General features: G+C 34.2%; 1 protein-coding gene across 1 annotated transcript in view; it reads left to right on the forward strand.

The window, feature by feature from the left end:
* The window catches only part of AsnRS (asparagine--tRNA ligase), a 285,820-nt gene that overhangs the window by 109,031 nt on the left and 162,810 nt on the right, over window positions 1–13,979 (forward strand). The window contains exon 8 of the mRNA XM_090406589.1: window positions 9,961–10,047. Within this exon, the coding sequence (XP_090262715.1) occupies window positions 9,961–10,047 (87 nt within the window). The remainder of the gene's footprint in view (window positions 1–9,960; window positions 10,048–13,979) is intronic.

Here is a 13,979-nt window from a genome sequence, read left to right on the forward strand (position 1 = left end):
CAGTGCAAGCCCCCCCTTCCCCAACTTATTAGAGAACCAAAGTTGCCTTTTTTTTTTCTTTTCTATCTTTTTTTTTTGTGTTGCTTTCACCCATGCAATTATTTGCAAACCCTATAGTGCATTTTGTACCAAAGGTGGGCTAAGGAATTTTTTTTCTATTTTCATCAATTTTCTGTCTTTTTTTACATAGTCTGGAAACTCTGCTTTCAAGACCAAACATGAAACATTTTCATGCCACTTCATGCAAGCAGAAAAAGTGCTTGAAATATACCATGTTTGGTCTTCAGATCAGGGTTCTTAAAATAACCCTGCACTTAAAGGCATTATAAATAATGCCTTTAAGAAAAATATTGATAAAAAAGAGGAGTATTATTTAATTTATGATTAGCTGTTTATTTTCATAATGTGCTACCTTCAATATACTACATCACAATGAACTGTTTCCTGCTGATAAGACTTATATGTTGGCTGTTCATTACTGTATTTTTTAAGGAAATTACAATGTAGGCTAATATAGTTTACATTATAATTTCCTTAAAAAAATACGGTTATAAACTAAATTAAAGATGCAAAGAAATTATATTCTTGTTCAATTCTTTATCCAAATATAACCAAAGTTTTTACAGGTAACCCTCGTATAACGCGGTAGTTATACAATGCGGTTTCGATATAACGTGATCTACAAATTATAGTAACCCTTTATCTTTTCGTATATTTTTCACTGCACGACTTAAAAATCAAATTTTATCTTCATTAAATTTGCTTCTGCGTGTATCGTACATGTAGTTATAAGTAGTGAATTTATATTTGGGGAAATTTAGCACACACATACGTCGATTGTTTATTGTTGAAAATTGTCCTCGTTTTCTGCCAGGAAAGCACATTAAAAATCATAAGTATGTTAATCTCAAGCTGGACACTTTATTTTCTGGTGAGTTACATACAATATGCAATGCTTTATGTAAAAAATTTATTTTTATAGTAATGGCCATTTAAAGGGCTTTTGTGATATGGTTGAAAACAAAATCAGTGAATTAAGTGATGGTGAAATAGATTTAAATGAGTAGGAACTGGTACATTTAATAGATTACGTCGAACCAAATTGCGGGGAAAGTTCTGCCGAAGATTCTGATTTGATGAATCCATTAAAGAATTCAATTTAAAGAAATTAGCAGAAGGATGGACTTAGCAAGAAAGTTAGGAAGTTATTTTACAGATAATGATCCCTCAATGGAGCGCTCCAGAAAATTCACAAGACAATTGGATATTTGTTTAGTTCCATATTATGAACTTTATAAAAAATTGCAGCATAGTGGTAAGCGAAGTCTTATTACTGACTTCTTGATAACTAAATCAGCCGAAGTATGCAATGAGAATTATACAAATGATGTCCAAGTGATGATGACATCGACCACTCATAAATAAAGAACATCTACGAAATGTTAGTTTTGAAGAAAGTGATAACAATTAAAATATGCACTTTATTTTATTATTATTTGAGACCTCCAAGGAGTCAAGGACTCATCGATGGAGGCTGTAAATTACCCAACTACCCAGCTATCATGCCTTCCCTTAAATTCATTTACACTAGATGCACTCACTACCCCTAAGGGCAGATTATTCAGATTCATTTTGGTACGGTTTAAAATGACAGTGGCATTTCCTTTATCGGCTCTGGTTATTACTATGTTCGGATTTGTTTTAAGTGATTTTATTGCTGTTAATTCGTGTTTAGTTATGTTGCTTGTTATTGTTTTGTTATGGTTTAAAATGTTCGCAGTTTCTATACGTATTTTGTCTGCTATGTTATTATGTATGAATCTTAGGCCTCTTTCCATATTACAAATAATTTCAAGTTTGTCTATCGTTTTTGGTGCTGTAGCAAAATTTAAACCTTTGTTAAGTATAGAGATTTTGTCTTTGTTTAGAGCATGGTTAGATAGGTTAATTATGTTATTGATACCTGTGGGTGATTGGTGGCTCCTGTTGTTTCTTGCTTCTGGTTGGTTGTTCTTGTTCACTGTGGCAAACTTTGAATATGGCGGCTGGTTTTGTCGTTCTTTTAGTCTTTGAAATTTGGAAATTAGGTTTTCTTTTTTCGTTTGTTGAATGTGGTTTGCTGTGTTGTCCATAATCCTTTCTAGGATTATCCAGATATCTGCATTTAAGTAGCTAGACAGCTCCGTTTTTTCTTTTAGTAGCTGGTTTTGTGTAGTGGCTAGGTTCTTTCTGGTAGCTTGGATCTGCTCTCTCAGTAGTGCTTTCTCCATGCGGTGGTATATTCTTTGTGCCTTTGTTGAAGTGAATTTTCTCTTTAGCCTGATGCAATTAGGAGTGATATCGCTGTCCCTACACAGTTTTAAAAACGCCAGTCGATTGATCAAAATTCAAGGAAGCCTGTGAGATTATCAGCAACCACCCCAATCTGAACAACAATGATGGTTTAAAAATCCCAAACATATGGAAGGTATATATTCGACCCTCCTCACCAAGAACAACTATAAACAGGACTGTAGAAAAATCCAGTATTGTAAATCAAAAATAAGAATTGTAATACTAAAAATAGGACACCAATTGTTTCTGAAAAAAAACCATCTAAAAGAATGTTTATTCCTGTCATTGTAAAAATTTATTTTTTATTTTATTTTATTTTTATTTTTATTTAAAAAATTTTTTTTTTTCTCACCAGAGGTCACGCCAGTAGAATAACATGTGATCAAATCATTGTTTCTCTAGCTTACAGTTAATGATGTAACTCAGCTTGTTCTGTATACTTATGTACGCTCCAGATGATGATCTTGATGTGAAGATCGAAACGCCGGGATAATAAAAAAAGTTTTTTTAACACGGTTGTAAATTCCGTAAAAAATTTTTTAAAATGAATGCTGATCACTGTGTAACCCTAAAAGAAATGATTACAAATGTTTACAATGAAGCTACTTGTATATAGTAGCTAATGACTTCACATTATGGGATACTGAGGCATTAGCCTTAGTATCCCATAATGCAAAGTACACATCCTTTAGGCTGTGTATAATGCTATGTATTATGGGAAAGGCCACTACTTAAACCAGTTTTGACTTTTATTGAGGTCTCATCAGTGGAAACAAAAATTTTGTATCTCATCAGATACAAAAAAAAACTTTCAGCTGTTATGTATGCATTCATAACAGCTGAAGTAACAAAACCGTACCAAATAGTTGAATTAGTGAGTAAGCATTTTGCAAGAGTGTTCAAGAATGTTCGCACAACATAGCATAGCATACACCAAGATATCTTGGTGTATGCTATGCTATGTTAATATTATCATTTTCCAAATCTTAGGGCATATTTCCATATGGAAATATGGATTTGTATGTAAGGCTTGGAACTCTGCCATAGGTGGTGCTTATACTCTTACCTATGCCGGTCCTAAGCTCGGTTAAAAGAGGAAGGTTGAGTGACGGGCTAATCACCCATCCTCGTTTAAAAAAAAAAAAAAAAAAAAAAAACATGAGTGAAACAAGAAATCCCTTGGGGTAGAGTCGCCCAACAGATGAATATTTACAGGACTTTAGAGAGTAGCCAACATTTATCATGCAGGTGGGACAAAAGCCTTATGGAACCTCACTTGCCAATGAAGTCAGTCACTCACCCTAAAATTAAACTTAAAATCGGAACATGGAATGTTCGCACAATGTACCAAATTGGAAAAACTAGACGGTATTTACTCAACAAGATGAGTAAATACAGTCTTGATATCTTAGGAATTGCTGAAACAAGATGGACAGGTTTTGGTGAGATAAGAACAACCGACAAATATTGCATATTGTATTCAGGAGATGATGAAAGACACGAGAAAGGAGTTCAGTGATTGTAAGTGAGAAAGCAAGGAAAAGTCTGATGGAATGGAACCCAATAAATAACCGAATAATTAAAGCTAGATTTTTCTCCTGGTTCATGAAATTGACCATCGTTCAAGTATATGCATCCACAAATGATGCCTAACCTAACCTAATCCTTCTGTGAATTAAATTAAATAACCTCATTATGCGAGATAGTATCTTCAAACATAAGGAAATTCACAAAATAAAATGGTTCTCCTCTGATGGAAAAATAAAAATCCAGATCGATCACATTGCTATATGTAATACTTTCAAGAGGACATTACAAGATGTAAGGGTTAAAAGAGGAACTGATGCAGCTTCAGACCATTTTCTGCTAACTGCAATAATTAAATTAAAGCTAGCAAGAAATTCAAAATAAAGAAAGAATAAGAAAATTAAATATAACATTGATAAACTGAAGGAAAATAAAATAAAAGAGAATTTACCAATGAACTGAAGAATAGGTAATCAGTTTTGGAAGAATCAAATGAAAATGATGAGGAAAATAAGATTGTAGCTAACTGGGAAAAGTGTAAAGAAGCCTTCAATAAAACTGCAGAAGATATTTTAGGAGTGACAAGTGGGAAGTCACACAAAGAATGGATTACAGGAAATACATTAAAACTAATTGAAGAAAGGAAGAAGATAAAAGAGAAAATTAATAACTGCAAATCAGAAAGATTACATGGAGAATATCAGAAGCAATACCAAGAAGCACATAAGATGGTAGTGTTCTGCCAGAAATGACGAGAAACTACTATCGACTGTGCTGAGGACTCAGAGAGTGAATGATACCAGGAATCTTGGAGAAGTTTATAAAATTATAAGACAACTTGGAAGAACCTATCAGATGAATGAATGCATAGTTAAAGATAAAAATGGTCAGCTGCTAACTCAAGAGCAAGAAGTCCAACATAGATGGAAAGAGTACTTTGAAGAATTATTAAATGTTAAACACGACTCTATAAATCCAAATATCGCATCCCCTTTCGAAGAGATACCAAATAATTCGAATTTCTTGTAAACATGGGAGAGAGATCACAATGAAAGAAATCATGGAAGCAATCAAGATACAAAAGATTAGAAAAGCAAATGGAAATGATAACATTAGTGCTGAACTACTCAAAGCTGACCTAAAACATCAGCAACTATACTGGATAGACTGTTTAATATCATATGGGCATATGAGAAGATTCTGAGTACCTGGAAAGAAGCACAAAAAAAAAAAAAAAATCAGCTAACGCCTTTTTTTTATTTCCGTATACGGGGAGTAGGTGAGGCCATTTAGCCCTATCTAACTTTTGGAGACTGAGTGGGCAGTTCAATCTCCACTGGTACCAATCAGAGATAGATGGCCCAAGGCTATCACTAATTAAACGGTACTCAGTGAAGAGAGATGGCTCGAATGTGCCGCCATCTCGTGGTCCCTAATCCTAACATAATATATTTAATGTCTGAAAATAATGTGGGTTCTACGGTCAATTTTCTTGAGTTTACAGGACGAAAAACCCGAGTTTCCGGGAGGAAAAACCTGCTTGCCCGTGCCAGAGCAGGTTTTTCCTCCCGAGAAGAAGCACAAATAGTCAAAATTCCAAAAAAAAAAAAGGTGATCTTACAGAATGCACCAATTGGAGAGGAATCAGCCTATTGTCAGTACCACCAAAGATCTTCACTAGAATCATAATAAATAGAATAAAAATAGCATTGAGAATAGAACAAGCAGGCTTTAGAAATGGAAGAAGCACAATGAATCAAATTTTTATTCTTAGAAATATAATTGAACAGAGTGTTGAACTAAATTCAACTATGTTTGAAGTTTTTCCCACTTGGTTAGACTATAATAAATTTAGTTTAATCCTTTATCCAAGTGTAAGCAAACACAGTTTGCTCCTGAAGTATCTTCAGGACTGAGGCAATGCGCGTTAAAGGTTGACCTAGCTCTCATCACTCCTTGTCTTAATATCTCCCATAATGCAAAGCACATCTCCTTGCCAACATGTATAATGCTATGCATTAAGGGAAGGGCCAATACCCAGACCGGTTTCAACCTTTATTGAGTTCTTGTCAGTGGGAGCTAGACCCAGAAGTGGTGATACTAAGGCAGAAGCAATGGAGAAGTCGTATTTACATATACGTGTTGTCAAAAGTTGTACCACCGTATTGTTAAATTACTCTGGATTTAGAGAAAGATGTTGGAAGTTTTTTCCACTTGTTAGATTATAATAAATTTATTGAAAGTTTATTTTTCACTTGGTTAGACTATAATAAATTTAGTTTAATCCTTTATCCAAGTGTGAGCAAAACAAAGTTTGTGCCTGAAAGTATCTTCAGGACTGGGGTAAGGTGGTACAACACCGGACATTTTGTTGCAAAGGTGGAGCAAGCTAACATCATTCCTATCTCAGTATCTCCCATAATGCAAAACTCATCTCCTTGCGAATATGGCTAATGTTATGCATTAAGGGAAGGGCCACTACCCAGAGTAGTTTCGACCTTTATTAAGGTCGAAATTAAACTAAATTTATTATATAATAAATTTAGTTTAATCCTTTATCCAAGTGTAAGCAAACACAGTTTGCATTAAGACGAGTAATAAAGATTAAACTAAATTTATTGTAGTCTAACCAAGTGGAAAAAACTTCCAACATCTTTTTCTAAATCCAGAGTAATTTAATAATAAGGTTGTACATCTTTTTGCGACGGGTATAGATAAATATGACTTCTCCATTACTTCTGCCTTAGTATCGCTACTTCTGAATCTCAAGGACGTCTTTAAAGAAATACCCCAGTATAGAACTCGGAGACAAGATTTACATGATAATTCAAATGAAGACCATACCCAATTTTGTTAACATACAGGGTTTTTCCGTCATGGTCAGCTACTCAGGCATGACCAAATTATGTTCGCGTTGCCGAAGAGAAGGCCACACTGCAGTCTGGCTCCCACTGATGAGACCTCAATAAAGGTCGAAACCGGTCTGGGTAGTGGCCCTTCCCTTAATACATAGTGTTATACATGTCCGCAAGAAGATGTGCTTTGCATTATGGGAGATATTTAGACAAGGAGTGATGAGAGCTTGGTCAACCTTTACCACTTCAGGTGTGAACTGTGTTTGCTTACACTTGGATAAAGGATTAAACTAAATTTATTAAATTCAACTATGTATTTCAATTTTATTGATTTTGCCAAAGCTTTCAACAGCATACACAGAGAATGTCTATGGAAAATCCTGAAAATTTATGGATTTCCTGACAAAATAATAAATATAAAAGATTTGTATGATGGATGTAAAGGACAAATTCTATTAAATGGAACAGCTTCCAAAAAGTTTTACGTCAAAGCAAGGTTGTGTCATTACCGGAACACTTTTCATCATTGTCATAGATTGGATAATGCGGCATACCCTGAAAACTGGAATAAGATGGAACATTGACACCACATTAGAAGATTTGGACTATGCTGACAAATTGTACTACTATCATCTAGATTTGAAGACATGAAAATTATGACAGCAAAGTTAGAGGAAACTGCTAAACAAATAAGCTTACACATCAATGAGAAGAAAACCAAAATATTAAAAATCAACAGAAAAAAGAATGACCCAATCTTTATAAATGGAAATCAAGTAGAAGTGAGAAACACTTTTATTTACCTCAAAGCAACTGTCAACATGGAAGGTGGTACCAACGAAGACAATAATAAAATAAAATAAAAAATCTTGCTACTCATTTAAAACTTTATAGAAAATTTGCAAATCATCTAATATAAAAGCAAACTTAAAGGTGCAAATTTTTAACTCAACTGTTAAATCTGTATTACTTTATGAAAGTGAATCATGGAAATTAACCAAACAAGAAGAAAATGAAATAGATGCCTCCAAACATTTGCAGAATTCTCAGGATTTACTGGCCAAATAAAATCTCAAATATTGAAATTTACAACAAAATCAAAACCAAACTCATTACAATAGAGTTAAAGAAACACAGATGGACATTAATAGGCCATGTATTGAGTATGCCAACATCAAAACACACAAGAATATCATTGACATGGGCACCTGATGATAAAAAAAAAAAGAGGGGGAAGACCCAAAATGACATGGCGCCGGATGGTAATCAAAGAATGAAACAAACTAGGATTGTCGAGCTGGGGGAGAGCAAGAGAAGTGGCACCGGACTGAAGAGGATGGCATGCTAAACTTGTGGCCTCATACACCTTATAGGTGTAAAGATCAATAAGTCATGTAAGGCTTGGGCAGTTTTTCAGTGCATCTTCGAGTTTCAAGAAAACTCCAATTCATCCCACTCATAAATTGACATAAAAATGAAAAAATAGATCATCAGAGCAATTAGCAATAATGAATATACTATAATAGTTTTCTTAATACTAATGAATAAAATTAGTATTATAGTAATGAATAATGAATAAAATCAACTGAGCATCCTACTCAGAAACTGCACTGCCTACAGAATGAAAATCTATGTAATAACTCAGAAATGTTTGATTCCATAAAATAAGAACCGTTTACTGCCCATCTGCATCCCCATATTGCTAAACCTGGTTGGCAAAGTGGTTAGTCTATCTGCTCACTAACAGGCTGTGACAGGTTGTGATCTCATCATTGACATAAATGTTTTCTGAAGCCAGTAGATGATTTTCATTGTCCTGTGTGTGATCACCATCACCCTGCTTGTTGATCTGAAGTGGTTTAATTTTCATGTTTGGTTTCTAGAGCAGAATTTCTGGATTATTTAATTCTTAGCCTACCTATGACGCTGATGCTAACATACTGTAAACTGATAACCTTCTGTGGATGAGATTCATGATATATATATATATATATATATATGCACATCATGAATCTCATCTTTTTTTGTATCATCAGCAGCTTTACAAAACTAACAAAATATAAATAAGTATGGTTGTGTGGAACTCCCCAAGATTTAAGAAATAGTATTCTGCACCTTCCACCCAACAGTAAAGGCCAGCTACCAGCATGGATAGTGAGTACCCCTCTTTGGGCTTCAGGCTTCTAGTCTGACATCTTCAGTTATTGTTTGTTTGTTTCTCTGTGTGTCATTAAATTTTTATATTATATCCTAGATGTCTCCACAACAGAGATGAAATATTGGAATTATTAGAATTTAATTCATTCCATTAAACATAAAGACGAGTTAAACTTTGTAATCCACAAGGCTCTGTCCTCATAGGGAGCACTTCATAAACCAGTCACAATTTTCATCATCTGCTTCTGAATCTTCTCCACCACCACCTCCTTCAAGAAACCAATGCAACCAATGAAAGGGATATTTGGAAAGATACATGTTGATGCGCAAAAAAGTGTATATAATTGCTGACTTTGTTGGCTAAATGGAAAGTATCTCTCTGTTCTCCGACCAACAGGCATTGGGTTTAAATTCCATAGTTGAATGGATGATTGTGAATGTCTTTAGTTTATAATTTATCTTCAGGTTTCAAGAAAACTCCAATTCATCACTCTCATAAATTGACATAAAAATAAAAAATAGTAATCACTAGAGCCATCACCCTTCATATTGGAGAAGAACTAAAGTGGCTCAAATAAGTTTTCCATGCTTGATCTCTAGAATAGGCTTCCTAGATTGTGAGCCCACCCATTGTATTACTAATGTAATATAGATTTACTACCTGTTTGTTATGCTTCATATTTAAAAAAAAAAAAAAATAGAAATAAAACCAAAAAAAAAAAAAAAGTGTTTCCAGAAAATATGTTAAACAAAATTTAAAATAAGTGAAAAAAATTCAGAGAAAGAGCACAGAACACAAAATGGACTTCTGGCTTAGGAATTTCATGGTCTCAGGTACTGACTTAATTATAACTGACAGTGGCAACCACTGAAGATGTCAGATGATCAGAAGATTGCTATGTGTGAAGTAAAATCCTCCATTTTTTCTGCATACTTAGGAATTTTTGTCCAAGGTACATATGAAGTATTTAGGTATGAAAATATGTCTTTTACTTTCTATAATTATGTTTTTTTGGGGAGTGGGGTGGGAAAATCCTTTTCTTACTATGTTTGTTAATTTATGTATTTTTAAGAACTTCTTTTTTAGGCTCCAGAAGGTCATGAATTACATTGTGATTACTGGGAACTTATTGGTGAATCTCCACCTGGTGGTGCAGATACTGTTCTTAATGAGGTAATAGTTATTATCATCACTATCTTTATCAGTATATGTTGTTTTTATACAAGAGGGGAAGGACAGTAGAGCACATGGTTGGTTTACTTGTAGTTAGCTGTGCTATGCTATTAGAATTGGCAACTCAATGAATGTTAAGGTAGTTCATTGTTTTATTGATTTTTGCTTGATAAATATTAATTAATTATTACTATTACTATTATTACGGGCAACTCCAGGGAGTCATTAGACTCATCGAGGGAGGCCCCAAATCATATTCATCACAACTATTTGACATTCATACAGTATCTATCATACCTCGCCTTAAACTCATTCACTGTCACAGCATCCACCACAGACTCAGGGAGCGCATTCCACTCTTCACTACTCTAAAAGTAAAGAACCCAGCTCTAACACCTTTACTAACCACACTTTTGCCCAGTTTTCATGGATGTCCCCTAGTCCTCCCACAACCAGCCCTGTTCTCAAAAATATCTTCTGAATTAATTTTATAGAAACCCTTCAGAAACCGCCTTAATATATTAGTTTCATTTTTATCTCAACATCTCTAAGTGAAATAAAGAAAATGGCAAACATTGGTGATCTGAAAATGTATAATGAAAGTATACTGTTAACATGGTTGGTCTTAGTGGATAGCATATCTATTCTCCAGCCTTTGGAATTAAATCCTACCATGGCATGGATGTTTATGAATGTCTTTAAGTGAGAGATGATTTTATCATTTGGTGTAAGATTACTGCTCTGCTTACTGAAAGCTTGAAATAGCTTGAAAAAGTTCCTTGTTATTCAATTGCAGAGTTTCTGTTATGTTTAAAAAATATATAGAATTCATTAAAATAAAAAACAAATCCTTAGCCCACCCATGGTACTAATGTATTATAGGTTTTAAGCCTTTCATGGGTGGGAGTCACAAAAAAAAAAAAGAAAGAAAAGAAAAAAAAAGTTGAATAACTTGGAATAACCAAAAGAATTTTTTACAACTCCTATCCATGAAATGTAAACCGATAATATGTTAGTACTGTGGCTGGGCTAAGACTTTTATTATTTTATTTTTATTTATATTATATATATATTTACATAGTTCAAAAATCCTGCTCTAGAGATCAGATGTAGAACTTTTTCTAGGTAATTCAGGCCTCCAGTCAAGCCTGGGCAATGAAATTCATCTTCGATCTAAAGTCAGTCACAAACATCCATGTCCATGGCAGTATATGAACCAATAACCAGGCATGCATATTTACTTAATTACAGATATATGTAATTAAGTTTTAAAAATGTTCACAGCGGAGGAGGAGAAGTTAATGAATGAAGTGATGAATCAGTAAATAATTTCAATAAGATGCTACAATTATAGTACACCTCCATGATATCAAACAATTCATCATGAGAATCTGTTTTTAAATGGCACCGCGATTATCATACCACACTTTAATTCATTCAATCTCTTTGCTCTTGTCCAATACATTGAGGAGAGATTATATATGTTTGTGTTTTTTCTTCCCCATGTCCCCCCCCCCCCTCTCTCTCTCTCTCTCTCTCTGTGTGTGTGTGTTTGTGTGTGTCTCTCATTCAATTAACTTTCTAATATACTAACTCTGTTTAATGTCTTGTCTGTTTCCATATTTAGTTTGCATCATCACTAAAAATTGCAGCTAAATAGCAGAAATGTTTTATTTGTTCTGTAGATTCCCCATTCCAGATACTGGTGATGTTTTCAATATTTCTGCCTATCTTCATAATCTTTGTCTTTTTATTGCTTTTACACAAAGTTTATTACAGCAGTTATTCAGTTCAGTCAAGAAATCTTGCAGACCTGTACTGGTTTTATTTAGAAGTATAATGTCATATGCATAAAGTAAAGAGCTGAGATTACCATCTCCAAGTTTGATATCTGGTTTAATACCACACTCCCTTCATAATGTTTTAAATGTTGAGCCCATATACGAGAAGTTGGTTAATCAACCTGTAGTATGTTAGTACCATGTATGGGTATTGGATTATGAAATGAGAAACTTGTTTACATTTGATTTTAAAGCCTGTATATTGTATTCTTTGGGAAACATATCAAGGGAAGAATGTTCCACAATACCACAGTAGCAGGGAAAGGAGGAGGAAAATAAACTTGAGCAACTTTGTCTCATGCCTGATTTAACATCAGATCATCTTTCCATACCTCCCTAAATAACTGCTAATTTACATCTCAAATGTAGAAGTTTCCAAACTTTCTCAGCTCATAGCACCTTATAGGTGTCCCTGTAATTTTTTCACTGTGCCCCCTAGGCCAAACGAAATACCTAACAGTGTTGCTTTTTAAGTAGTTAGATCCAAACTACTTAATACTTAGTAGCTGTTTGAAAAATAAATGAAAAAGTTGCTGCATTGCGAGGTGCTACAGTGTACAGTTTGAGTACCAGTGGACTATGTATTACCAGATATGTCTCATTTGACAACATATCTGTAGTAATTTGAAACTTTTCTCTTGGCACCTGATCATTTGCCATATGCCTTTTTCAAAAAATATATCCTCAAAACTTAAATACAGATCCGATGTTATTTTCCCATGATTTCTCCTAATTTATCTTAAAGTGAAAATGGGATAATGACAAACTCTGTTTGGCGTGAACCCAGATTGTTTGCCTCCAAGCTTCCCTTCCACAATTTTTAAAAATTAGCTTTTTCTCAAGTACAACTTGCATAAATCTTGCCAGGAACACTCAATAGGGAAATTCCTCTAATTCTCATATTCAGTTTTATTTCCCTTTTTATCAATGCTATGATGAAAGCTCTACTCCAGTCATCTGGGATTTAACCCTCTGACCAGGTCTTCTGAATTATGCAGTGTAGTGTAGCCAATATAAGACTTTTATGCCTTCATATTTGAGCATTTTTGGTCAAATCTTGCCCACTCCAGCTGCTTTCCCACATTTCAAGTTTTTGATGGAGAGGGGAGGGACTGCCCCCTACTCCAAGTACTGATGTATTTGTGATTTTATTCCTGTTAAGTATTTTTCACCTATTTAAGTATTCCTGTTAAGTATTTTATTCCTGTTAAGTATTTTTCAGATAAAGGATTAAACTAAACTTATTATAGTGTAACCAAGTGAAAAATAAACTCTCAACATTGAACTTGGAGATGCTGATCTCAGCTCTTTATTTTATGCAGATGACATTATACTTCTAAATAAGTCCAGTACAGGTCTACAGGATTTCTTGACTGAACTGAATAACTGCTGTAATAAACTTTGTATAAAAATTATTTTTATGTGCATTATGGGATGTGCTTCATAATGCTATGAGGCTTAATGCTTCCCATAATGCATAGCATTATACACATCCAAAAGGGTATATGTCTTACATTATGGGATACTAACAGTTGATGTGAAGTCATTAGCTTCTATATACAAATAGCCCAGTCACGAAGATACTTTATGAGCAAACATTATTTGCTTACACTTGGATAATGGATTAAACCAAGAATATTATTTCTTGGCATCTTTAGTTTATTGTTATAATAAGGGTGTCGACTGTATATAAATTATTAAAAAAACAAAAGTTAACATCTTGGCCTAAAGAAATTAAAAGCTGAAACCATACCTTGTCAAACCTCCATGAATACATCTCTAACAGCTGATAGCAGAGACAGCATCACTAGCTGCCATTTTCTCTCCACTGCCGTATGAAGGCTGCCCTGACAATCCTCCATTCTGTCGTATCTTGAGATTTTATGTGGAACTGAGTTTCAGCTATCTCTTTAATCTCATCTTCCCATCATACTCTTTGACCTTCATATAGCTCTTTCCATCTCTGGAATGCCATTCAAGTGCAATCTTTATATTTCTGAATGACCTATACATTGCCATTTGGATCTTTTAATAGTTGTTAGTGTCTCTCACCCTGGTCTAAGCTCTGGCTGGGGTTTCTTTCAAGGGAAT

This window comes from Typopeltis vanoorti, chromosome 16, assembly GCF_054136105.1.
Source record: "Typopeltis vanoorti isolate ZY-2024b chromosome 16, IOZ_Tvanoo_1.0, whole genome shotgun sequence".
NCBI classification, from domain to species: Eukaryota; Metazoa; Arthropoda; class Arachnida; order Uropygi; family Thelyphonidae; genus Typopeltis; species Typopeltis vanoorti.